Consider the following 26,272-nt stretch of genomic DNA (forward strand, 5'->3'; position numbering starts at 1 on the left):
TAGGACTATTATTTTAAATTTCCATTTAGCAATTTATTTAATTTTTTACTATTTGCATTTTTACATTCTATTACACAGGAAGGAATTTATAATACAGTAGTTTCTTAGTATAAAAACATTTCCATTTTTCACCCTCAGGGATGAAGTAATAAAAAGTAAAGAAAAAATTAGGTGTTTCAATTAGTTTCATTAAGGAAACAGTTTTGGGGTTTTTTTGTAAACTTTCATGGGATGAAATGTTGGTGGCCATGGAAGCATTAACTGCTTCTAAATAAAAAATAATATGGGGACAATTGAAAAAATGTTCACAGGATATTCTTTGGTTTTCCCAAGCCTGTCAATGTTTCAAAAGCATTTGGGCAATGTATTTAATAACATGTTTTGGTTTTTTGTCAGCACTGAATGGCCGGGCTCTTGGACTAGGTGATTGTGGTAGGCCCTTGCCAACTGGAATATTCTATTCTATTTCACCAGAATCACATTTCCCTCCATAGCAACATTCTAAATAATTGGAACTCTCCCAGATGAATGAAACAATATGCAAACATAAATATTTTCTTACAAAGCAACCAAAAATCTGTGGAGTGTTCCAAAAAACCTTCTACCTTCCACATGACAACTGAAGTTGGCCCAGAGCTTTTCTTAACTCTCTTATTAATATAGAGAGGAAATAATACAAAATACCTTCTGTGCTTCATATGGTCTCAAGAGAGATTTCTGATAGAACTCAAGAAAACACAGGAGGTTCAAAGCTCCACTAAAGTGCATATGACCAACCAACATAGATAGCAAAATGAACTAGGACAAGGAATAGAATGAGAAATAAAATTAGTGTGAGTCAGTCTAAATACAGAAGGAAGTGCAAATTCATGGCTCAGGAATTCTGTGCTTTTCTTGTGGAGAAAGCAAAAAAAGGAAAGGAAAAAGAACGCAGACTAGGCTCCCAATCCTGTCCCTTACAATGCAGGAAGATTTTACAAGGTTTTGTGGACTCCCTGGGGCAACCAAGGGTGGTGAAGCACACTTGCAGTTCCTTCCCTGGAGTTCACAGAAGGCCTTCACAACCACTTAAAATCACTTAGTTTTCTTCAGAGTGTTCAGAGCTGACATATAAGCAGCCCCAAAAGAGTCTCATAACAACTGTTTTAAGAATTTGCTCTCTGATATCCATCCAGCCTGTGCCCGAGGGTCCTTAGCGTGAGCTAATTTCTCATGCAGCCCTGCTGTCTCCATGTCAGTCTGTCACTCTATCATCCTGCACATAATAGTGGAGTTTAGAGGCTTTCAACCAACTTCATCTACACTGACAGAGGAGAATAAATATCAAATTCTATTAAGATCTTTTAAATTGTTAGAATAGGATAGATGAGAAATATAAAAGAGAGATACCACTTCCAGATAGAAGAGAGAGATACAAATTGGAAGTCCTTAATCAAAAAGAAACTATCCAACTAAAATTTGCAGCTAATCCACAGGTGTGCAAGTCCACAGATGCTGCACCAAACTTGGTCTCTCCCGATGCAAAGATATTGTAAAACATGAGAAGAATGTGGTATTATTTCAAGACGGAAAAGAGTAAAAGAAATATGGGAGACTGACATTAGATGTAACGGAAAATGGATTTTATTAGTACTACTCTCAAGAAAGTTCTGCTCTAAGGGGGTTCTGTTTCTCTCCACTGTGATATGGATCTATTTTCATAACAATGTGAGTTTCATTTTTTAAACGTAACTAAAAGATAATTAGTTGAACCAATTCTCAAAGAGATTCCAATAATTAAAACTGCAAAACCTGCAAAATGTCCCAAATGAAATGCACTACAAAATTTAGGTTGGTAAAAACTGTATGTTATTAATTTACTTATATTTAATTAAGGAAAATTCCTCAGATAGAGCTGGATTTGTAATGGGGGATTTATATCAACAAGAAACTGTAAAAATATATACCAATGTAAATACTGATTTTGCCAGTACTTCACTTACCCTATGTCTGTATTCTAAAAATACTTACACTAGTTATCAAACAGCTGCAATAAAATAGCATTCTTTTTAATCCAGTTTAAGCAAGATAGCATTTTCCTAGTATAGTTAATAAAGCTCACTACAATTTTCCTACCATAGCTCTACCTAAAATAAAGGCAAGCAAAGCAAGTATGGTGTTACAATATTGTTCCAATATCAATATTGAGACATTAACAATAGAGAAGGAAAGCCAACAAAAGACCTATTATTGAAAAGCAGACAAGAAAAGCCAAAGAACTTTTATGCAATTTAGTATGTGCACAGTAGGTAGCAAAAGCACACCAATAAAATATCAAATTAAATTTTGCACATATATGGAAGCAATAAGCATTTCTGGCATGCTGAAAATTTACCTGAATTATATGAATATAAGCCTTTATCTGGAAAACAAATATTGAAATGAAGTAGTGTCAGGGAAAAATACATGAATCAACACATGTAACAGGGATTATTAGAACCTTAAACTTTTTTTATAATTGCTGCCAGAGATAGAAGAATTTGATAGTGTAGGCCACAATCCTTCCAAATGAAACTCAAGAAGCTAAGAGAAATTAAACCACAAAAATCCCAATCACTTCTGGATCAACAGTTATACACTATAGCCAGAGATCTAGTAGAGCAATTTCAGTAATTTCCAATTTTGAAATACAACTGCAGACTATTACTATAAGTGTTTAACTTTTTAAGGGCAAAATGTATATTCAGCTAGGCATACAATATGAGCTGCTACCCTTAAAAATATCACACACTTCTGTTGGCACTGCAATACTAGCAGAACTTTCTCAAGATGTAGTTTTGAATCCTACTTTAAATTTAACAGATTCTGAAGTGATGTGCCAGTCATTCTCCCTCCTGCTAGGTCTTGATCTGGTAAATATGTACATTCATGAGAACTTTAATTACATACTGTTGTTACCACTAAATTTTAGAATCCTGGTATGAGCTCAATGATTAAATACTTGTAATACCTGATTTATTGTTTGCATTCCTTATAGCTGATAGGTTTATGTATTTTAGCTTTCCAAACAATCATACCAAGTTTTCTAAACTGAACCAAAAAATAGGAGGTGGATATCTTGACAAATCTGGAAACATGAAATGTTAATTGCATTCGAAGATTTTGAAATATGAGGTACATAAGATGTCATAATATAAAGAAGGCAGGAAGCCAGAACAACATTAATAATATCTTCTCATTTTATTAATATTTTTATTCCTTGTAGTTTAAAAGCTCACAGACACCATATTAAATAGAAAATAGTGCCAGTCTGTAAGTAAATGATGCACCTCTTATGACAGTGTTGGAGAAAATTTCAATTTCTTGCCAAATGGTGCTGTTAATGGATTCACTGGATGACTAAGTGCCTTCTGGCAAGTCACACATTTTCTGACATCCAAGTACTAACTATTCTAATATGTGGATCATATTACTAAATCACCTACTACTTATAATTTATATCTATATTTTCAACTTTGGTTTCTTGATAAATGTAATACATTTTTATGTCCCAGACCCAGAATTTCACTAGGCAATATAATTTCAAAGTGAATGATGGGGTTTTTTTCAGCATCACTTACAACCTTTTGGATGTGATTTATTGTGTAACTTCTCTAATACTTGTATTCCTTAATACTAATGCCTTATGGCTATGTACTTCATTAAAAATGAAAATTATTTGGCTACCAAATTATGAAAAAATGCAGGTTAGGGACTTTGCCTAGTTTACCCTGACAATACCATGTGTTACCTGAACACCAAAGGTGGAAGCATGCCACATGCCCACAAAAAAAAACTATTAACAGAGTCTAGAAATTATTCATATAGTTAAAAATTATGGGCTTTCTGAATTAAACTGATGGATAGATCTTCAAAAGTGTAGAGCTTCTTGAAAGCACAAGAATATAAAATTAGTGAGATTATAATGGCATCAAGGACTAAGAAAGGAATGTTTGTTTCTGTATGGTAACAGCACAGAAAAGAAATCAGAATAGTATTAAAACCATCTGAAAACTTCATTATGCAATAGAAGAGTAGTTTAATAACATGATTTTATCAAGTATCAGAGAAATAAATAATTCTCTTAAACTGCTTCAAAACAGGTTTTAGGTATTTTTGTAGTTTAATTAAAATTTAGTAAATTAATATCCTAATTTAGATAGAAAAAGACAAATATTTTGATAGTTTAAGGCCTTTTTAGACATCCCTGTATCATGTTAAATACCTTTTAATTAAAGTATTTAATTAGCCATAGATGTACAATAAAATATAATAAATAAATAATAGATGTACAATAAATACAATACTGGTATATATATCCATATTCTGTGAACAAAATATCAATGCATGCAAACAAAGATAACATGCCCAAGGCCTATGCTCCATTCAAAGAAAGAAAAAAACTAAGGAAGAAGCATAAAAGAGAAAATTAATTGCCATTTTGGCTCTCTAGGGTAAAAATCATACAATAAATTAATCATGGCCTGTGCCATCTACCATAAAATGCTCCATATTATAATTTGGAGAAAAAGTCTCTGATGCACGTGTCCATTAAGTATAATTCACTTACCTACTAGTGAACAGTATTATTATAATTTCCTCAAGTCAGGTTCAGTGAAATTCACCAAAAATTATCATACTGACTACCCAAACTAGTTAGTTGTGACTAACTAACAGGAAATTGCTGAGGCAGCAAGATCCTGATTCTGCAGTAAACTGAGCCTCTACAGAGCTCCAAGCAAATGAATAATTTTCAGTGGAAGATTTTCCATCATTTCACAGGGGCTTATATTTCACAGATTAAAGTTTCAGATACATCTGTAATTAAATTATTGTTAAACTTTAATGATTTTGGTACTACAAAATGTATATCTTGATGTTCTGCAATATAGACTTGATAGCTTTACCATTTAAAGAATGGAAGAGAGGGATTAAATTAACAGTTATGACATTCCTCCTTGATCAGATAGTAGAGCCACAGAACATCCAAAAAATAAAAATTGTTAGCACTCAGCAATGACAAGTCCATTTAAAAATGTTTTTCAAAAATTAATAAGAATGGGATTATTTATTTTTTAATTCAGTCTATCAGATTGATTTTTTCTAGTCAGATGTAATAATTTTTATCATGTTAAGGTCTCAGCATTGCTGCAGAAAATACAGTCTGATGGAAAAAAGTACAAAGTAAAAAGCTGAAAAGATGACAAAATTTTTCATGTTATTTAAAACACTTTGTTTACACATTATAGATTTTTTTATTCCCATCCAAAAAGTAATATAATTTTTTTTTAAAAGTTATATATAGTTTTTGCACATTATATGCAGATTTCTTAGAGCAAAACTGTAATCAAATTTTCCCCGACAGTTTAAATTTTCATTACTGTAATTTCTCTCCCTCCAGATTTTTTATGGGCCTGGAGAAACATGAAATTCAGTGAATTAAGTCATTGATTAATTTCATTCTAAAATTAATTAAATTCTCTTTACAAGAAAACTACTCCAAAGTCTATTAATTTACATTTACTTTAATTTTGATTGATTTTTTCCTGGTCTTCAGCTCTTGGGAAAAAAAAAACATATTTGACTTCTACATGTTGATTTTCAAACACTGTAATTTCTAAAATCTTTGAGATCTTCTTCTCAGCAGAGTTTATCTCTCATGTATTTTTTACTTTTCCCTTACTGAGGTTGCTCAAAATATAAATTTTTTATTTTTCAAACAATATTGTGAATTCTCGTGGTATTTAAAAACTGTAGAGAGCTGCTGCTGTACAGACCTATCCTGCAACAGGAGACCTGAAAATGTCTGGGTTTATTGCTATATTCCCATTTCTTCTCATTTGCACACTTAGCAGTTACCTGCACTGCACATTGCACTCTCTGTGGGCTGCAGAGCAGTACTCCAGCCAGCTTCGTTTTAAACCTGCAGAATCTGACTTAGAAAACTAGTGTTTTCTTTTCAATCCTAAGTATTTAGGAAAGTCTTAAAATACTCAGGGTAAAACAAAATCTGCTTCTAAAATAAATTCAGTGTCAATATAAAACAAAAAAAAAATTGTTCTCCAAAACAAAAAATAACCCCATATTCTTTCTCAGTTCTACAATATCAGCTCACACTGCACAAATGCTCATATTACGTGGGTATAACTGTAAAAGATGGAATAATAATGCATCATATCAAATTTGATTTCTATCTCTATATTCCGGCATCATGGAAAGGAACTAATTTTAGATAGACAATCCCATGGTATAAACCTTGTTTGATTTCTGTATAATTTCTCAACAAATAGAAATACTAACAATAGCTTGCACATCCTCATAACCATGGACACAGCACCCAAAGCACATTCAATTTTATATGTATTCTCCAATAAGATTTTTAGCTGATGTGAGATGAAAAAATAGCCAACCAAAAATGGGAATTCCTAAATATTCTCTAAAATTATTTTTAATTTTCTGGTTACAATCTTTTTCAGAGGCAATATAAAAAGAACTTCAGTTTGGCTGTAATTCTACTTAATGTCTGGAATTCTGGGTGTATGCCTGATTTTATGGTAAATGTTAAGAGAAAATGAAGTAATTTTAAAAACACACTTTGAAAGTTGAGCACAATAAGTAAAATAGACCAAGTCATTACACAATATTTCTCATAAGGAAAAGCTTAAAATATACTAATTGGATCAGGTTATGAAAATTTCAAATATAATTAGCTGAAAGAGCTAGTAAGTCATAATCCTATGTTCTATATTAGTTCCAGTTTCTAAGTAGATGTTTGTCAAAAAACACAAAGGAGAAAGTATAGGAATGGTTGTTTATCACTAGGAAGTTAATGGAATATATGGATCAGAGGACTGGGAAAGAGAAGGTGGACAGCTGACTTAGATCAGTCTGTACCACAACACACTGCCCACTCAAAGATATTGAGAGATAAATATATGTAGAAACTAAGCTACTCTCTCTGAAAGCTGGTTTCTAAAAAAGCAGCATATGGGGCTCTGTGGGAAGCTTGCACTTTGCTACTGGCAATCTGTAAATACAACTTCGCTCTTCAGGGCTGACAGTCTGCTCCTCTTCAGGAACATTGCAATCCACTGAGAGAATAGAAGTGGTAAGTGTAGGTGGTTTTTTTAAATTACCTTTAGAGAGTAACACTCAAGTATTGTCTTCAAATAAATATGTTTATCCCTATGTGACAATCATAAAGATAAAAAAGCTGAGATGTGTAATGTATATTTGTACAAACAAAAAACAACGTTGTAATTCAAAATATCTCTCCTGTCATTTCTCACAGTAACAATTTTTGGGGGCATTCAATAAATTCTTTCATCACTAATTCTATACATAGAGGCATTGCAGAAAAGAACAAAAGGTAGGAGGACTGAACCACTCAGATTTTTACCCCAAAAATTGAAATCAGCCTGCTTAATAACCTCACAGTACATGTTCTAAGAAATCCTTTGAAAACCATTGACAAACATGCTAGACATGCCTTGTTCTAGAGATTTTCTTCATGTTGTCATAATGTGCTGCTGGATAACATCTTCTGTTTCATCATATACAATAATGTGATTGAAAGATACAAAAGCATCTTCAGACACAAGAAATTAATATATTGACTTTATACTCTTTTTATACCTCAAAAAAAAAAAAGCTGAAACCCTGAACTTCTGTGCATTATTAATACAGTATAAATATTTCACTTAGTGAAGGCAAAGAGTCTTAAGAGGTGCTGTCTGCTCTTCACCTGTCCCTGGTGATGACATTTAGATTGGAAAGAGCATTTTTGGAGCCCATCTGGTGCACTGCCTCTTTCAGGCCTGGCCAACTTCCACTGCATTGTTTACAGCCTTGTTCAGTTGAGTACTGGATCTCTCAGTAGGATATTGCATGACCTCTTTGGACACCAAGAAATACTTTTCTTTTCAGAGTTGTGACAGAAATAAAAGAAAAATTGTATTTTCCCATTACTAAGTGGATTCTCCTGCCATGCTGAACTCTGATCAGATGCTAAATTTCCAATTGTATACCTTTTCAGAATCCAAAAAGCAAGGATTTTAATTCCAGGACACCATGTTCTGTACATTTAAAACTATCTGTTTAAACTGAGAATTATTTATGATACACAAGGATTCAAGATATGAATATATTCCTAGGCCACTAGAGAAAATCCTTCTTTATCGGGTCCCTATCTCTATACAAAAGGAAATAGGATTATTTAGTGTAGGAACATGTGAATTCTCCAGCAATAATAGTGAACATCTAAAATTGCTTATTTGATTGAAGTTTTTTGAACCTGAGGCTGAAAAACTAGGACCCTGGGAACAGTCAGGATAAACCATCTTCATTGAAAAGCAAGACTTCTATACCAAATCTTAGTATTTCACCAAAACAGAAGTTTTGCTAAATCCTTTCCTTTATATTTACAGACAAACATTTACAATTGTTCAGTTGAGCACATTATGAGTATTAGTATTTATTAGTTATTTTTTATTACTTATACACTTTACTACTTACACAGTAGTATTACTACATTAAAAAACCTGAAAAGTCTTTCAAATTTTGAGTCAATATCATTCAACAGATCTTTACTCAAACATCACTGAAATATGTTAAAAATAAATCAGAAATTCATTCTTAATGGCAATTTTTTATTGCACAGACAGAAATTCTGACAAACAGCGTTTGTTTGCAGGACTGAATATTTCCTGAAAACCAGAATTTCACATACTTCAAGTAAAAGAGTCCAATTGGTCTGTAAAAATAGTTGATGGAAGCTTCTTAAATGTGTTAAAAAATGTGGTCTATACCATTATAGACCATAAAAGAAGTATAATTTTAAAACTTTAGTTAACTAACAGTCATGGCATATGAGAAGACTGAAGAAGATTGAATTGCAATAGAACTCTTTACCTTTTAACTATCACTTATTTCATCCTTCTGGGGACAAGTATAATCTTACAACTTCAAGGCTATGCAGTTTAAGTTTCTGATAATGTGTCTATCTCAGAATATTATGATATGGAGCATTTTAATCCTTCTCACCATCAAGTGCACAGAAGCAAAACAGATCAAATGCTTGAAATATTTGTATACAATTGGCTATGTAATAAAGACTCTACATAGAACATATGAAACATCCAAGTTTGTTTTCATGACTACACATAAGTTTCTGTGAGTTTGTGTGAAACATGCACACATACTCACATACAATGACTCAAAGAAACTCCAAGTAAAACTTAAAAATTGGATTTGGGTTGTTAGGGGTTTTTTTTGTTTGTTTTGGAGTTTTGGTTTTGTTTTGTTAGTTTTTGTGGTGGTGGTGGGTCTTTTGGTTGGTTAATTTGGTTTGCTGGGGTTTTTAATATAATGGCCAGCTGGTATTTTATAAAGTTTATTCAGTGAAGAAGAGCTTTAAATCACTGGCAGTATTGAACAGTTAAACTGGGGAAACCATGAAGTATTGAATAAGCAGATTTTTCCCTTTACTGTCTTATTCTTATGTATGTATTTATATTACCATATTTTATATACTCTATTTTCAAAATATCTACTGATAACTACTATGGATCGAGTATAACAAACTCTACATAGTAGAATTTTTAAAGAAATTCTATTTGTGAATATAAGCACATAAAATAATATCAAAGCAAGGCAACAGGCCATAGTATTAATTTATATACATATGATGCTATACACAGGTTACTTTAAGAAGTGTGAGCTAAAGAGAGAGGTTCTGCAAACCTTCTTTTGTTTAAACAATGAAATTATGAACATAATGCAAAAGAAAGAGCTTCATGATAAAAAGAGCACATTGCAAAAGATAGTTTACTCGAGCTGAGGATCTGAACTGAGTTGTCTTATAAGAAAAAAATGGTGTAATGCACAGTGGTTGATATGATTTGTAGCATGTCAGACTCTCATCAGTAACCACAATGATCTAATTCATTGTGGTTACTGCATAGAAATTAATTAATATTAATACAGCAACAAATTAACATAAAAATTCTGACAGCTTTCCAATTACAAAAATTTAATATTTAATATGCATTAATTTAAATTAAATCTACACAGTGTGTAAAACTAATAATAACCTACTTTGTAACCTCCGTGTGGGACTCTCGCCATGGAGCTGTCTGCGTGGCAAATATGGTGAGGGGTGGGGAAGTGGCAATGAAGAGACATCATGTGTTTGAAGTTTGTACCAGTGAGGTTCATCATCTAGTAATGCTGTCTCTAACTCAATAAGAATCTAAAAAAGAAAGAATGGTTAAAAGTAGGAAAGCATTGTGTGACAGAATAATTTAAAATAAACATACTCATAAATGTTATTCTATTATTCTCTTACTGCTAAAGACTTGTCTGAAGTTATATAAAAACCTTGCTTTAATATGAAAAAATCTCCTGTGCCTTTTAGAGCACTAAATATACCAAAAAATCTTTCACAAAACCCTTATTACCTTATTACAGCTTTCAAATAAGTTAATGAGCAATATTCAAAAGTTTTAGTAAAATATGACTAAGGATAATATGGATTTTTATAAACAATTAGAAAGTGAGAAACCACATTCATGATGTTACTAAAATAGAAAAAAACACAGAAAGAATCTTGTATCAGGATTATGTGATATGTGCGAGATTACTATTTGTTTACTAAGTAAAAGAAAAAATAAAACAATAAAACCAGCTTTGCTTTGCAGTTAGTAATTTTTTCAAAAATACTGTATCTATACATGAGTATGATAGCAACTGTACTTCTATAGCAACTACAAATACTTGTATACCTCTCCTAAAAATTCACTTTCTTCCTCTCGAACTCGTGCTTGGTCCCAAAGAGTGATTTCTAACATTCGTTCTCTAAACTCTCTCCGATGAACTGGAGAATAAATAAATGTCTGATTCCACTTAGGTTCCAATGTTTTCTTTACTGTTTTTGTTCTTCTTTTATTTTTATCACTGAAAAAAACAGTTAAACATTAAATATGCTCAAAACACCATTAAACTGCATTAAGTATATAATGGAAAATAGGAAATCTTAAATCAGCAGTTCAGTTTGTAGAATCATGGGTATTATACATCATGAATTTTCCTTTATTATAATGGTCAGTGCATATATTGAGGATAATTAATAAGTTCATATTAAAAGCTATGGTTAGGTCATTTCAAGTTTATATGCCAATTCCAGTTCTAAGATGTTTTAATGTGATTTTGGGTGTATTCTCTTTTATTTTGGAAACAGCATTTTATAAAGTAAAATATATTTCCATAAATGGGATTTTCCACAAGGCACAGTCTGGCAGTAGAAGATCTCTACAGACAACACTGGGCACAGTGAACACCTGCATTTCAAAAATGATCCAGCTGGCTCAGTCAAGTTCCAGTCCCACAGAGGCTCCCTCCAGCTGCAGAGCAGGAAGGAGCAGCTGCCCCACATGAAGGAATGGTCAGGGATCTGGGGGCAGTGCAGGGTTTTCCTGGCTAAGGGCTCCTTATCCACCTGGGAAATCAGAAGCCCCAAAAATGAGTTACATGTTCTTTTCCAGCAGCGCTGGAACAAAAAATGTTCTCAAAACAGCTTCCCAAATCCTTTGGTCACTCCAGTGAATCACCCAGGCTAAGGTGAACCCCCATTACAAGGTGAGGTCTCCAGGCAAGGCTGCCCTGGCAGCCTTGGCTTTGGCTCCAGGGTGTTGTTGCAAGTAATGTCTTTTACAGAATATTTCTGCTTGAAAGAATTAATATTTTCTGATTAAAACCATTTTCGCTGAAAAACACCCACACTCCTTCAACTGAGAACACTGACAAGAGTCCTCATAACAATGGTTATTTTAAACCTGCTGATTGCTGCATAATGCAGCTGCCATACTAATTTATAAGGATTTTTAATAGGCAATGCAGATGCAGTCCATTTGTTAATAATTGCAATTGTAATAAAGTCATTGTATTTCTGAACTGTTACTTGGTAGTTAGATCAAAAAATTACCTAAGTAATAATATTTTTAGACACACTGTTAAAAATATATAAATTATTACTAGCATAAAAAAGGTTTGTTTACCCTTGTGAACTAAGTTACATTGTACAACATTTTTCAATTACATTTCTTAAATCAAAGAGAAGTTTCAGTATCTTCATCTAATTAAATGCTTGACTTACTTAAGAGTATTTTACCTCCAGCATGTTTCTTTCTAGTACACAAGAAATATACTGTTTCCTACTTAGCTTTTAAATCTATGGAAAGAAAAATGAATTTCCACATCAGGAAAAAACCCCCAATTCTGTAAGAAAAATTGCTGATCATAGGCACATAAAACAACTAAAGAAAAGTTCTGAATGCTTCTCATACATGGGAAAAATATATAGATTAATAAAATTTAATGCCAATATATATTTTTAGTTATCACTATTTACATTGTAAAACATTGTGAACACACTTTTGTTAGCCTATTAATTGTTCATTACTATTGAAAAAGCAGGTAAGATAATTGAAGCAGACCTGATTCTGGAGCTGATTGTAGCTTCAGAAGGTACAAACACACTACAGCAGTTTGAATAAACTAGAGAACTAAACCAACTGTTCAAATACTGGTGACCTTGAGAAAAACTACCCAAAACCTTTTAATCATCAATGACACAGCAAATTATGTAGCCACAGAAAATGTGCTTGTCAACATATGGTTTACAATGAAAGTGGAAAAGCAACCTCTTCTAAAATACTAAATAGCTTTAACTCCTGCTGAAGCCAAATGGGAATGGAAATAGCTAGCATCTTCCCACTTTTGCCATTTGGAAAAGCAAAGGAAGTAAAAATACAAGTTACATTCTATTCTACAGATTCAGCAATCCACTGATCTATTATTTTGAGTGACATTAAAGCTTTGAATTATTTGGTTGGTACATTATAAAATAAAGGTAAACATGTTCCCCTACTGACACAATCTGAGGAAACATCAATTCAAAAATAAACTGGAAAACACACTATATCTTCTGTTGTTCTTCCCAAAACCTGAATTGAAACACAGAAAATCATGGATTAAGAAGTGAAGGAGCTTTCCAGGAACAGGGCTCCTACCACAGTTTAATTTTTCCTAAGTACATATATTACACCATCCAGATTAACATGAGTCCTGTGCTTTAGGGAAAGTTTTCAAAGTGCAAATGGGAACTCTCAGCTGAGTCCCCTTCAGCCTTAACTCATTTATACTGTGAACAAAAATCTGTGGGTTTCAGAGGCCAAACCTGTTACTGCTTAATTGCATAAAGGTGGGGCAAACCAAACTGCTGGACTCACAGTCCAGAAATTTATGAACCCGACTGTGTAGCATCTTCTTTGCTCTAGTGAAGAATAACTGGTATAGGAAATGAAGGCATTATAATACACTAATAACATTCTTTTCAAATAACAGATTCCCATGCAAAGACATATATTTACCTTTCTTTTCCTTTTCTATTCAGTATTTAATAATACAACCAGTGAAAGCAAGTTTGTGCTTAGTGTTCAAAGACACCTTGCTGTTACATAGCATGTTCAACACAAGAGCTCAACATTGTAAGCTTTTTTCCATGTACGTATGGCTGATAAACTCAGCTGTGCATGCCACCTGAGTAAGAGACTAATTCAAATATTCCTTGTCTTTGTGTTCACCCTACCTTCTGTCTGGAAGAAAGTAAATTTTAACATAAGGATTCCTTGGCCTCCCATCTTCCCTTGAAGGAAGATCCTTTGCTCCCAGTATGGTCACTATTAACTGATGACCAACCTTGTCATACCACAGTTTTATCTGCAGGAAGAAAATATTAATTAGTGAACTCATTTCTACAATGAAGTTGCATATTAATCCTTAAAAATAATTTTGCTCATGAGCTTCTATTTATATTGGTTACTTTAACAGAAAATATTATATTCTACTTCTCATTTATAACAAATGAAAATAAGTTAATATTGTAATAGCTTCAGTATATACCAGGAATTACTCTTTTTTTTAAACCCTGTACTGTAAATACCTTACTTCACACTAATTGTTTTTACATGGTGCTCTGGTTAGGATTGTTCTCCCTTGTATTGTATTACTTGCATTACTAATGTATGCCATTCATATATATACATTTCTGAGGAGTTCATGCACAATGAATTAATAATTTTTCATCTGCTGTTGTGCTAAAGAGACTATGGGATAAACCTGCAAATATTTCATATCACTTAATATTTTTCAACATATACACACTTATTCTAAAATCATGTAAGTCCTCCATAAATACTGACAGGAAGGCTCAGTAGTACAACTCTCTTCATAGTCCAACTCAGTAACAAGGTAAAAACCACTATTATTCATTCATAGATATTATTAACCAATCTAAGGCTTGATTTCCTATCCTTTTTCACTACAGTCATTACAAACTGCTATTTAACTATTTCAGTTTGAATTCTATGACTGCAAATACATCAGCCAAGAAGGGATATACCTACTTCAGAGCAGTCACTGCAGGAGTGGAAAATGATGTAGTTAGGGCAAAAGAAAGCTTTCCAAATGGCCAGGGGGCCATTACATGGTGGTAGCACTGCAGTATCACTAGCTACAGCTTACTGAGGAGGCTCTCTTCATGAGGACTTTGCCTGAGACAGAGCAAACTAGGACATTTAAAGAAAACAGTGACCCTGCCTGAACTTAAGAGAATCAGAGAGGATAATGCCCAGCTGCACACCTAACCAGGCAATACACCTTTAGACATGAATAGCTAAGGTAGACATAAAGAGGGGAAGGTGCATTTTCTGTGGAAATCATCTCACATAATTTCAGAGACAGAGTTGTCATTGCTATCATAGCTCCTCATCTTCAACATTTCAGTCTCCTAAAGAAAGGTCTTGATGCAATTCTCAAGACTTTTAACCCATAAAGAAGAGGCTGATTTAGCTCTCTGCCATTGCTAATACTTCACTAAGTGAGATTACACTAAGACACGCCAACTCAATTACTGGTGGCAGTGTACTTCGTTCACTGCTTCATATCTTGCAATTCCTGTAGCCACCAGCCATTTGAATAGATATTAAAAATGGGATATTTGTCCTCCATTATCTTGTCATTGGTCATGCTACAGACTTTAAGATTTCTGGTACTAATAGTTAAAGGACCCTGTGGCCACTCATCTGTGTGTGAATTTTAGACATTCCTACATTCTTAAAGCCAGGGGCTTTGACATTTTTTCTACACTGAGAATTATCTGGACTTCTAGCTATCTCCATCCAGCTATAGACCAAAAGCAGAAAGCTTTGCACCAACAGTACAGCTTTAATAACCTCTGAAGTGTTAAGTTAACTTAGATGTTCTTTGACACTAAATGTATCCACCTGTAGGTTTCCTTGGGAGTCCTGAAGCAAAAGACAGACTTGGCTAGTCCCACATCTCAAGCACTGAAGACAATTTTCTTCTTTTGCTTTTTGTGGAAAATTATGCTTGCTTAAGGAGAATGAAATTTATTTGTGATACAGACACTATCACAAACTGTGACTGATGAATGTGAAATCATCCTGATATAGCTGCCAAAAATACAACCAGAATTATGTGTTCGTATGCAAGCTAAATATATTTGTTTCAGACTGAATTTTTACATGAAAACTTCAGTCAAAATATTTAGAGAATTACTTAAGCAGAAACTGAAGTCATCTGACACAACTTCATTGAGATGCTTTAAAAACTGTAGTTTGGAACAGGAGCTCAAAATTTGCATTGACTTATACCTTCTACTTTTCCCTTGATGTTCTGAAATAAAAAATTGGAAAAACTTGAACTTAATGGGCATATTTTCCATGTAATGTTCTTTAATTTTCATTGTTACAGGAAAAGTCAGGAGTCAGAATTAAGACCAGAAAGCTCTCTCTCTTCTCTATTCACACTGCTAGCACTCCAATACACAGCAGAGGTACTTATAACTCAAGCAGTCATTTGATTAGGATGCTAGCAGAAGAAAGGAAGAAACTGTGAGAGAATGGTCAAAGAAGCCCATAGAGGGGAGAATGGGATTAGAAGAAGGGACAAATAAAAAGCTGCTCTATAATTACCACGAAAGTAAAATAGACAAGACACTTGGTGGTGAAACATGAAAAGAATGGAACCAGAGATTAACAGAAGTGCAAAAACAATGAATGAGAGAAATGCTGTGAGGTGACAAAAGAACTAGCTATGCCAAATGGCACAATATATGTTGAAAGAGAGACTGGGATGAACAAACATCTAGCAGAATTTTTTACACACACACACACACACACACACACACTTATAAAAGCACGTGCTTTTATACGTTTAGAACATCTAAGAAACTTCAACAAAACAATCCTGATCTAAATGAAGGAAAGGGAAAGCTAAACATGCAACATATAAAATATATAAAAAATCATGCTGGCTGATGCTAATGTTGAGACTAATACCTGAACAAAACCTTCTTGAATGGGATTTTGTCTGTCTAGATTACTTAGGATGTAGGCACCTAAGATTCACTTAGAAAGTGGTGCTACCTGAATATATTCCCACTTTGCACTGAAGTTCTGGAGACTAATTAGCCACACAGATGCTCATATACTTTCCTTCCCTGGGCTCCTTCAGCAGCCAGACATGCACCTAATGCTTTATTAAGCTTCTGCTATGACCTACATTCAGGCAAACAGGCATCTAAATTCAGTGCCTCCTGATACTGAGGTGCACTGAGATGGTCTGTTATTCACTGAGAGGAGCATCTGCTGCAGACAGGCTACCACGTTGGAGTGACTGCCACAGAGTGCAGGAAACAGGAACCCTTCTGCGCTCAGAGGATTGAAGGAAACAGAGATGTGGGTCTGACCCCAGTTTCATTCTTTCTGGTTTATAACCAGTAATGGTCTAATACAAGAGCAATACTCATGTAGGGTATTCCAGTCTGGAACTTGCTAAACTGAAGCATGCTGTGATAACACCACACACTCCTATTCCCAGCCAAAGTATATCTCAGCTTCATATGAGACTTTGTACTCCAGAGAAGAATGGGATGTGGCATAGCTTGGTGATAAAGGCACTATTTTGATACACAGGTTCAACATCTTCAGCCTAAACAGTATATAAACAGTATATGTCCTGTTTCTGAAATAAGCTTCCTACACAAACAGTATATAAAAGCTGACTGCTGGTGTTGCATTCTGAGAAGGTATCTAGTATATTTAGCTAGCATTCCTGTTTCACAGAATCACAGAATGGGTAAGGATGGTCCTCTGTAGCCTGTAGTAGAAGGTGCCTCCCCTGGAGAATCAATTCACCCTCTGGAGTAGCTTTAGTTTCAAATAGACTTAATGGGCTTAGGTATCTTTTATTTGGGTTAATCACTCACTGCAGGTATCGAGGTACTTAGATCTTTCCTTCAACTGTACAAGTGAAAGCTCTTCCTCAAGGCACCTCAAATGTATTTGAAGTTAGTGTAAGTTATATAAATTAAGGCTATAAATTCAGCTTAACTAGATTTCATTTTTTTTCTATTAAATCTCATCTTCACTAAAAGTTTTAGAGCACTGAGGTCAGAGTTTAGAAAAGAAGTAATCATATATAAGAATCCCTACTCTTATTCCCCCTGATAAAGGAATCAGTTAAGAAATCCTAGATAATATTATTGCACTTCCTATACTCTTGTCTCATGAGTGTTTGACTGCTCAACTATGCAATTCTAATGTAGTTTTATATACATAAATACAGGACATACAGGCAAAACATATTGTCAGTCAGAATTTAGATTTAGAAACAGAGAATATTTGAAGATTTAAATCCTATGCTACAGTTATGTCTTTGTTATATAAGGGGTACTTCACGAATCTCATGAAAAGAGATAAAACTTGTGCCACTGGGAGAGACCATCTGCCCTACAGCTGATTTTTACCACCACAACCTACTCAGACATCACTGGCTTTTAGAGACAGCTGGCAAGGCATTTTTTTTCTTCTGTTGCTCATTATAATTTTTCATGTAACCTACATAGATGTATTATGTTTATTATTATTTTAAAATTATATACTATTTTTCTTTCTCACATTATTCTGAAACCAAAGATATACCAGTGGGATCGTTTGTTTAAAAAAAACCCCTCAAGTTTCTTTTTAAAAATACTTGCAGTAATCTTTTTATTGTACTTAAGCTTATGTACATGCTGAAACTGCCCTGAGGTGGTAATGTCTTTGGCATAGCTGAAGCCAGTTTTGAATGTTGTCAAACTCACCTTTAAAAAATCCTGAGCACTGAGGGTTGCTAAATCAAACTACTATTGCTTTCTGCTTCAGCTGCTGTCTAATATGCTTGAACAACAACCAAAAAAAGGCTGTCAAATGGAAAGGCTTGTAGGATACAAAGGCCAGGAAATTATAGAAGTATTTAGGCTGCCCTACTCTATGATTCTTTTCAAAATATCTTTTTTAGTGGTTTTACCTTTTACATGTTTTTATATCTGATCAAATATATTGATGTTCTGTATTAAAGCCAAAAGGATGTCTGAAAGTTTTGAAGTTAGAAAAAACCCAGAGGCAACTCTGGCTCAAAAGAATGCTTTGCCAAGTAAACAAGAGATACTAAACAGAAAACACAATTTTAAGAACAGATTTTTCCCTACAAGGGTTCATAAAGCATCACTCTACAAGTTAGAAAATTACTGGTATGCCAAACTGAATCAAAAAGTTCAGGAAATAAAGATGCAATTTTACAAATACTGTAAAATTAGGAAAAGCTCAGTGGGCATTTGATAGGAAAGAAACTGAGTGTTTTTCTTCCCAATGAAATAATGTTGATTCTATGAAATCATCCAGTGAGCTAGAAGATTAATGGAATGTCATGGAGGGAAGTGTGGAAGAGGAACTTTTGCCAGAAAGGATCAATTTCAAACTAACAAGTAAAGAAGATGCAAGCAAGAATAAAGATATGCATTTCCCTCTTGAGAGCAATGAAACAAATAAATATAAAGAGAACGTTTGGAGATTCTCATTCTTGTAAGAAGTTCTACAGACACAGCTTTACCTAGCCCACAATGAAATGTATACTTCCTTACAACTGTAAACAGCAGCTCAGAGCTCTAATTTAGTGAATTTGTCATGCCAAAAAAGTAACCAGAGTTCTGTGCTGCTGCTGGACTGATCCTAATACCCTTGTTTGAAGTCACTGGAGAATTCCTCTTCTTTCAGCAGCATGCATGGTAACTATATCTAACATTAATCTTTTCATACTATCTACTATCACCACTAAAAGTGGGCAGATGGATGACTTTTTGTTTCAAAGTAGTTGTAAAGATTTTGCCACGGTCATAATTTTGAGTTCTTCAGGAACTCTGGTCAAAACCCTTATGTTTAGCATTGACTGTTACTAGGCTCTGCAAAAAAAAACCTGTTAGACACATCCACAAGCATCGATTATGTAGAGACAAAACTGGGGTAAGGACAATTCTTACCTACAATATAAAAAATAATGCACCCAAAGGATGAGCAAGTAATCCTTAAACATTTTCACCTCTTGACAATTTTTATGTCTATGTTTTTATTTTTTATAATGGAATTAAAATAAGGAACTACTACATGTTATTTCTACATTACAGTATTTCATGAAACATGCGGGTTTCAGGCAGAGATTTCCTTTTTAAATTGAACAATCGACTCTCATATATATTTTAAATTTATTTAGCACATATATAAAAAAGAAAATTTAAAAACTACTTATGTAATGTATAATATTTACCTCTATGAACTACTTAACAACTTGTAATTATACCTCTCTGATTTCATTATCATGAGCAGAATCCAACTTTCTTAATCATGCTAAAAGATGTTTAAAATTTATTGTACAAAACCAGTTTACGTCAATAGCACATAATATATTAATTTTAAATCATACAATAAAGGCATTATTTTATAATCTCTTATTTCTTTAGAAATCCTTAATTTTGAATTTATATTTAAGCAGATGTTAGAAATACTTTTGAGAATACTATGTTGTGAAAAACTGTGCTTTATCAAATATGAGTCATATTTGATTTCTTAACTGCAGTCTTATTTATAATTCCTTTATAAACATATATAAACATATATATGATCTCTTTTCCATTTCATAATGAAATTCATTCATCTCTTTCTGATCATCCTTTACATTTTGGTCAATTAATCAAAGAAAAACATTTATAAAGCTGCCACACCAAAGATTAACATCTCCATAAAGATATTCTGTAAGAAAATCAGATAACATTCTAGTTAAAAAAAAAATTAAAAACATGCAGCAAAGTATGATAAGCAGAATCGAATATTAGTAAAACCTACTTTTGCATAACTCTATAGTACCTTAGAAGCTTCCTAATGAAAAAAAGGCAAACAACTTGTACCTAAACAGAATATCAAAGCTAAATACATTCAGGAAGAAAAAGGGGCAATTAATTTTTTATTCAAGTAGAGTTTTGGTTATTTAAATATACTTAAAATGCAAGAACCAAGTTTCATGCACAAGAAATTTGTTTATTTAAACAAGGTACAAATTTTTTGCCTGTCTTCTACTCAAGACGCTACTATTATGTGGAAAATGCAAAAAAATGTGTTAAGTAATGATAATGAATGATTTAAAGAGACATCCATCTTTATATAATAAACTCAAGCACAAAATTATTATTGCTTAAACAATACACAAATTTTGTTTGTGGGCTGCATAGCCATCATCACTATTGAAACCTGTATAAGTTTAATATTGGGCAGACAGCAAACAAAAACTAGATGTCTCTTTAAATTTTAATTTAATATTTTAACCCCCATGCAGAATTTTACAAGCTGCTCACAAGATGATATGAAAGTTGTTAATATGGTTTAAAGCAACACACTCAAAATATGGGAAAACGGACTATAATGTAGCGTTTTCCTACTATGCATTTTCCATAACAAACAAAAGGAAAACCCACAACTTTAGTTTCTGTCAGGCAGACGAAGTCTTTACCTGAACCCTAGGAACAAAAGGCGTTGTTCTTCTACTAAGGCTTTGGCTCTGGTAAGCAAAATTAAAGAAAAAGCAATAAAACAAAACCAAAAAGGACAACACGCTGGAAACTAAAAGACCAAAAGTAAAAACAAAGACACATAACTATTACTTTAAACACAGCTTTACACCAACAACATATTTATCTAACAAAAAGCATTTTAATGCAATGCATAAATTAAATCTGCAAATCTGTTACTAAATCATATCAAAACCCTTTGGTGGAAATTCTTGCCTTAGGGAAGTCAGCAGGAATTTTGCCACTGATTCCCCAGGAGCAAGGATTTCTCTGTGCAAGTCTGTAGACAACATTTACAATATATTTAGAAATAACATGTAACAAAAACAACAGGTAGGCAAAGTGTGATTTAAAAGTGGTGTTAGAAACATAAGGTTGATAATCTCTTTCAGGGAGATTGTACATGCATATTCAGAGAGAAACAAGTTCCATTTACGTACTGACTGCTATGGTTACTTAGGAAAGTGAGTAAAATAAAAGGTTTTTATTTTTGCGATTTTAAGAGTCATGTCTACGGAAAGTCCTCCTAAATACTTAGAAAATAATTAAAAGAAAGTTAGTGCTCCCTGGTATTAACTTTATAGTGGGGAAGGTACAATCTATGTATTTCAATTCTCTAGCAATCATGAGAGAAATGACACACAAAATCCTTGAGTGAAATGGGATCTAGAAAATTTAGCAAATCATACATATAGATGCATTTATAACATATTTTTGTGCTGTAACAGTTCAGACCACATACAACCTTGTGGCCCCCAGTGGCTGCAGCAAGCCTACATCAAGTACAGACAACACAAATTCCTGGACTAGCTGCAAATCCCAAGCAACCACTTCCCACCTTCACCTTAGGGCAACAGCTAATGGAGTGGCACAAAATTGGTACAGAGTATGGGCCATGGACAGGAAAAGGAGTATGTGTTGATACCTCAGAGGGCTGGTGAGTGGGAGAACAGGAGCATGGAGTAGGTCACAATAATCACAGCCTTCTGACAGGTTGGAATCTCCTTTACCTTTTTTCAGTTTTCATGAGATTATTGATCTAATTCAAAATGATAGAAAGAAGCTACTACTCAATATTCACTTCCATTAGAAATGTACTCAAAGCATGGAAATAGGCACTGTGATGATGCTTCTGCCACCCTCCTTGCTTATTTGGCATGCACAGATGATCAAGAAATCTGTTCTATAAAATGTGTGAAGTAATCTGTTCTTATATCAAAGAAAGAGGATACATAACATTTGGCAGTCTGGATCACGGGTTTTGTCTGGTGTGCTCCCTGCATTCTGCAAGGTGCAGCAGCTACACTCTACCTGTCATTCTGCATAGGCAGAACTGCAGAGTCCAGTGTTAAGGGTGTCAGAATGTGACCTACTCACAATAAAAGTAGATCTTCAGCTTGCTTCAGCTCCATTTTACAAGGGAAAAAATAAGTTATCACAGAATATTACCATCCTAAGAGGGACAGAATCTCTCTCACCATGCACCAAGGGTCCTCACCTGTCATATTCTGCCTTGAAAATGGAGGAAAATCAACACATTGTGTGCACTACCTAGAATTTTCCAGGTTTTGATGTTAGAGCAACAGCAATTTAATTTTATAGAGGTTTATAGGGGAGGAAGAAAAGGACAAAGTACATGTGAAAGGGGAGGGGTAGCATGTGTTGTACTTGATCTCATCTCCTCAATGTGCTGACATATAGGCCCTTCATAATGTACCATAAAGGCTTTCAGTTATGTTGCATATATTACAACTATAATGAATATAACTTTATTTTAATTACTTTATAATCTGAATATGTATGGAAAATCTATTGAAGTGGTTCTGTGGTTCAAATGTACAGGGAAAGAGATTCATTTGATAAATGGCACCCCTCTTCTGCTAGAACTTCCACCAGTACAAAAATTAAATACTGTGATTTTATACTTGTATCCATTAATATGGTCTTATGTTATTATTTCCTAAACCTAACTATTGGAAAAGCATTTCAAGTTATACTTTTCATACAGCATTGAAAATGTAGCTAAAATTCAGTAGTTAAGCTAAGAGCACCAACATACAAAGAATACTTTTGGCTTTTTCAAAATTATATTAAATAAAAAACAACTCAGTGAAAAAATACAGAAACAGGAATGAGACAAAACAAATAGAAAATCGATAATTGCAATAACAGTCAGATATTCCCCTAAAAAACAACATGAATAAAAAGTGTTATAAAATAAAACACAGACAATATGGATAAATTATATTAGCAAGTTATAACACACAATAGTTTACTGTAGTTGTACATAATTTGTTCAATTAAATATGTACTTGGGCAGAATAATTAAGGTAAAGAGGATTTAATGTCTATGTGCAATGGTTTGCTTTGTGGTCAATCCTATTAGTCAGGTCTAGACTTGCCACTGTAACCTCCACAAAGAAAACACACAGACCAATGCCAATACAGAGGGAAACATGGAAGACTGGACAGAGGAAGACATCCCTGAATACTAGAGTGGCATTGCTGTAGCTAAACCAGCTAAAACCACGCTGAAAATAAAGAAATAGATTCCAAAATACTATTTATATTTAAAAAGTCCTTTAAGATTCTAGAGCACTGTCTGAATAAACCTATGCTCAAGTATTCATTCAAATATTTCAGACTTTCATCTAAATTGTTGTATCTCCATTTCAGCCAACAATTCTCATATTTCACTGCCTCTATTTCACAGCAACCACAGCTGCACTAACAGCAACCCCTCAGTACACATGCTACTATTCAAAGGCAGAGAAAATATAGAAAACACTTCAAAAATGTTGCCTTTCATCTGTTCTCCTAGATCCATCATACCTGCTTGAATTCAACCACCATCACCCAGAATATCATTGACCCACCACTTCCACGAAGAGCAACATCCTCATTTATTAATTTACAGCTTATTTATTGCCAGGGTTATGTAGTTATTCTCTTGCCTATGCACTCCCCATAAAGAATACATACAGAATTTAGTATTTCCTTTCATTTCTACCTTACTCAGCTATTTTGAATGAATATGTGATCCATCAACTGTTCTGTTAGAAAAGATCTGATTAAGACATGGAAAACCAAAATACTGTAGCACATCTATTTTGTAGCATTCAATATAAAATAGTTTTTGTAACTTGAGGAGATTTTTAAACTTCAGTTTTACCTTACTACTTCACCTTTGTTAAAGGTCCAAAATTACAAAATCTCATAGTCCATTGTAATTTTTCAAAACATCTCCAACTGAACAGGATTTTTTCACTAATTCTTCTAAGGTTTCAAAACTTTTAAAAATTGTAGAATGATAAACCCAAATATTAAAAAGTAAAGGAGAAACAACTATTCATCATAACACATTCAAGAATATAAACACCCAAATCTAATGTCACAACATTTTTAATTTTTCAAAACTATCTTAAAGTATCACATCAAAACTAAACTATACTGGTTGTTTTGAAAACACTCTTCCTGTAGAATACTTCAATTCTCATAAAGTCCTCTATTTCTACAAATGCATATTAACGTACACATTGTGATTTGCTCAGTTAGGTCCCATGTTGCCTCCTGTGCAGAGCATCTTCAGACACTGTGACCAGCAAGGTAAAGTCTTAACACAATAGCAGCAGGAGCTGGTTTGTGCCCTTAGCATGATTAACATGAAACACAGCAATTTCCAATGTTTCATTAGCTGGGCAGACAAGACAAGCATCCAAACTTTCAAACTGTCTACTATCCTTAGATGTATAAATTGCAACTTTAGAGAGCTACAGAGTATTTCTGACTTCAGTTTCACTCAGCTGGAGCTTTGTGTTCTCAGATAGGTATCAGCTGCTCTCTGAGGGAAACACAGCTAATATGAAGTAGGGAGTATTGAATGTAATTGCAAACAGTACATAAGGAAGGACCAAAAAAAGGGGAAAGATTTTCTAATGTCTCCTAATATTATTTGGTTTCCTTAAATGGAAAGAAACTTTTTAGAATAGGCATTTATATAGTGAAACATTCAAAAAATAAACAAAAATAGGAATTATGCCTTCTTGAGTTAAACACTGAATTTGATATGCCATTCTGAGAAATAAAACCTTTGTATTTCTGTTATTCTCAATAAATTAGAATATATCTTAAAATTTCCCAATACTATGATTATATACTTAAGCTTCAGTATCCTATGAAACCACTAAATCAAAAGACTTACTGACTTCACTAAAAATCCTGATCTTAAACTCATGATGATTTTGATCTGAAATTGAAAAGTGAGAAAGTCATTTCTATGTGGTTCCTATTTGGACAATTATTCCATCGTTTGTGTGCACTGGTCAACTGAGCAGCTACCTCTGGCTCTTGAATTTCCTGCTGGAAGCTAGGCACCACAGCTTTTTGACAGCATAATATTTTATGAAGTTTAGAAAAAAGGAATTTCTTTCTTCCCTGTCTCTCCTATCAACAATTTTTACTGTCTTGTAAAAATAAGAGGGTTTTTAGGAACTTTGGTCTGTGTACTTTTGCAAAGCACTCTGCATTCTACAGTCAAGATTTTTAGTTTTCCATTTATCCAAAGGATTGAATCTTTCAAAGTAGTTAAGTACAACAACTACAGAAAATTATATATTGTAAATGGTTCTCCTGATGAGCAAACAAATAATGTCTCATGCATTGCAAAATGGAGCCAACATGGCTACTGAAGAGACAAAAATATTCTCTGTCTCCTCTATCAATACCATAAACCATTTCTGTGCCACCTAGAAACAGTCTGCTTGGATTTTATGTGTATTTTTATGGTACACTCAACATACCTAACTTGGAAGTATCATGAATATGACTTTTCAAATTTCCAAACTTCTTTAACACCAGTTTTGCATTGCTTCCATTCCATTTGCCTTTCCTTTTCAATATGTCAGGCCTCAACTGAGCACTTTTGAAAAATCACACTTTGGAATTTTAAATAACATGGAAAGGTGCGCAAAACCCAACTTCTTCAGTTTATTACAAAAAAAAGTATGCTTTAAAAGAAAATATTTACATAATGAATTTTCTTCTCAGTGAGAGTGAAGAACAAAACTCAGTAACATCAGTACAAAAAATACAACATGAGTAAAATATCAGAGGGATATCTGGGAAAATTATATATGAAAGTTAGTGCATAATAAATAAGAAGTCATAACATCCAGGCACACAGTTAATAAAATCTACCAACTCTATGTGCAAGTGTGACAGTTGAAAAAATGTTTACAC

The 26,272-nt window shown here is 33.6% G+C and overlaps 1 protein-coding gene across 47 annotated transcripts in view; it reads right to left on the bottom strand.

Moving 5' to 3' along the window:
• RIMS2 (regulating synaptic membrane exocytosis 2) overlaps positions 1–26,272 on the bottom strand; it is a 447,453-nt gene that overhangs the window by 175,528 nt on the left and 245,653 nt on the right. For 28 of the 47 annotated variants that reach the window (XM_031504055.2, XM_031504067.2, XM_031504056.2 and 25 more), the window contains 3 exons: positions 13,664–13,794; positions 10,800–10,971; positions 10,114–10,267 (listed from right to left, as the gene is read on the bottom strand). In XM_031504055.2, coding sequence (XP_031359915.1) covers positions 10,114–10,267; positions 10,800–10,971; positions 13,664–13,794 — 457 coding nt within the window. Of the gene's footprint in view, positions 1–2,374; positions 2,402–10,113; positions 10,268–10,799; positions 10,972–13,663; positions 13,795–20,976; positions 21,025–26,272 lie in introns of all 47 variants that reach the window. The other 19 variants (XM_077782606.1, XM_021546524.3, XM_021546510.3 and 16 more) reach the window with 2 other exon arrangements.

The sequence above is a fragment of the Lonchura striata genome, chromosome 1 (assembly GCF_046129695.1).
Source record: "Lonchura striata isolate bLonStr1 chromosome 1, bLonStr1.mat, whole genome shotgun sequence".
NCBI lineage: Eukaryota > Metazoa > Chordata > Aves > Passeriformes > Estrildidae > Lonchura > Lonchura striata.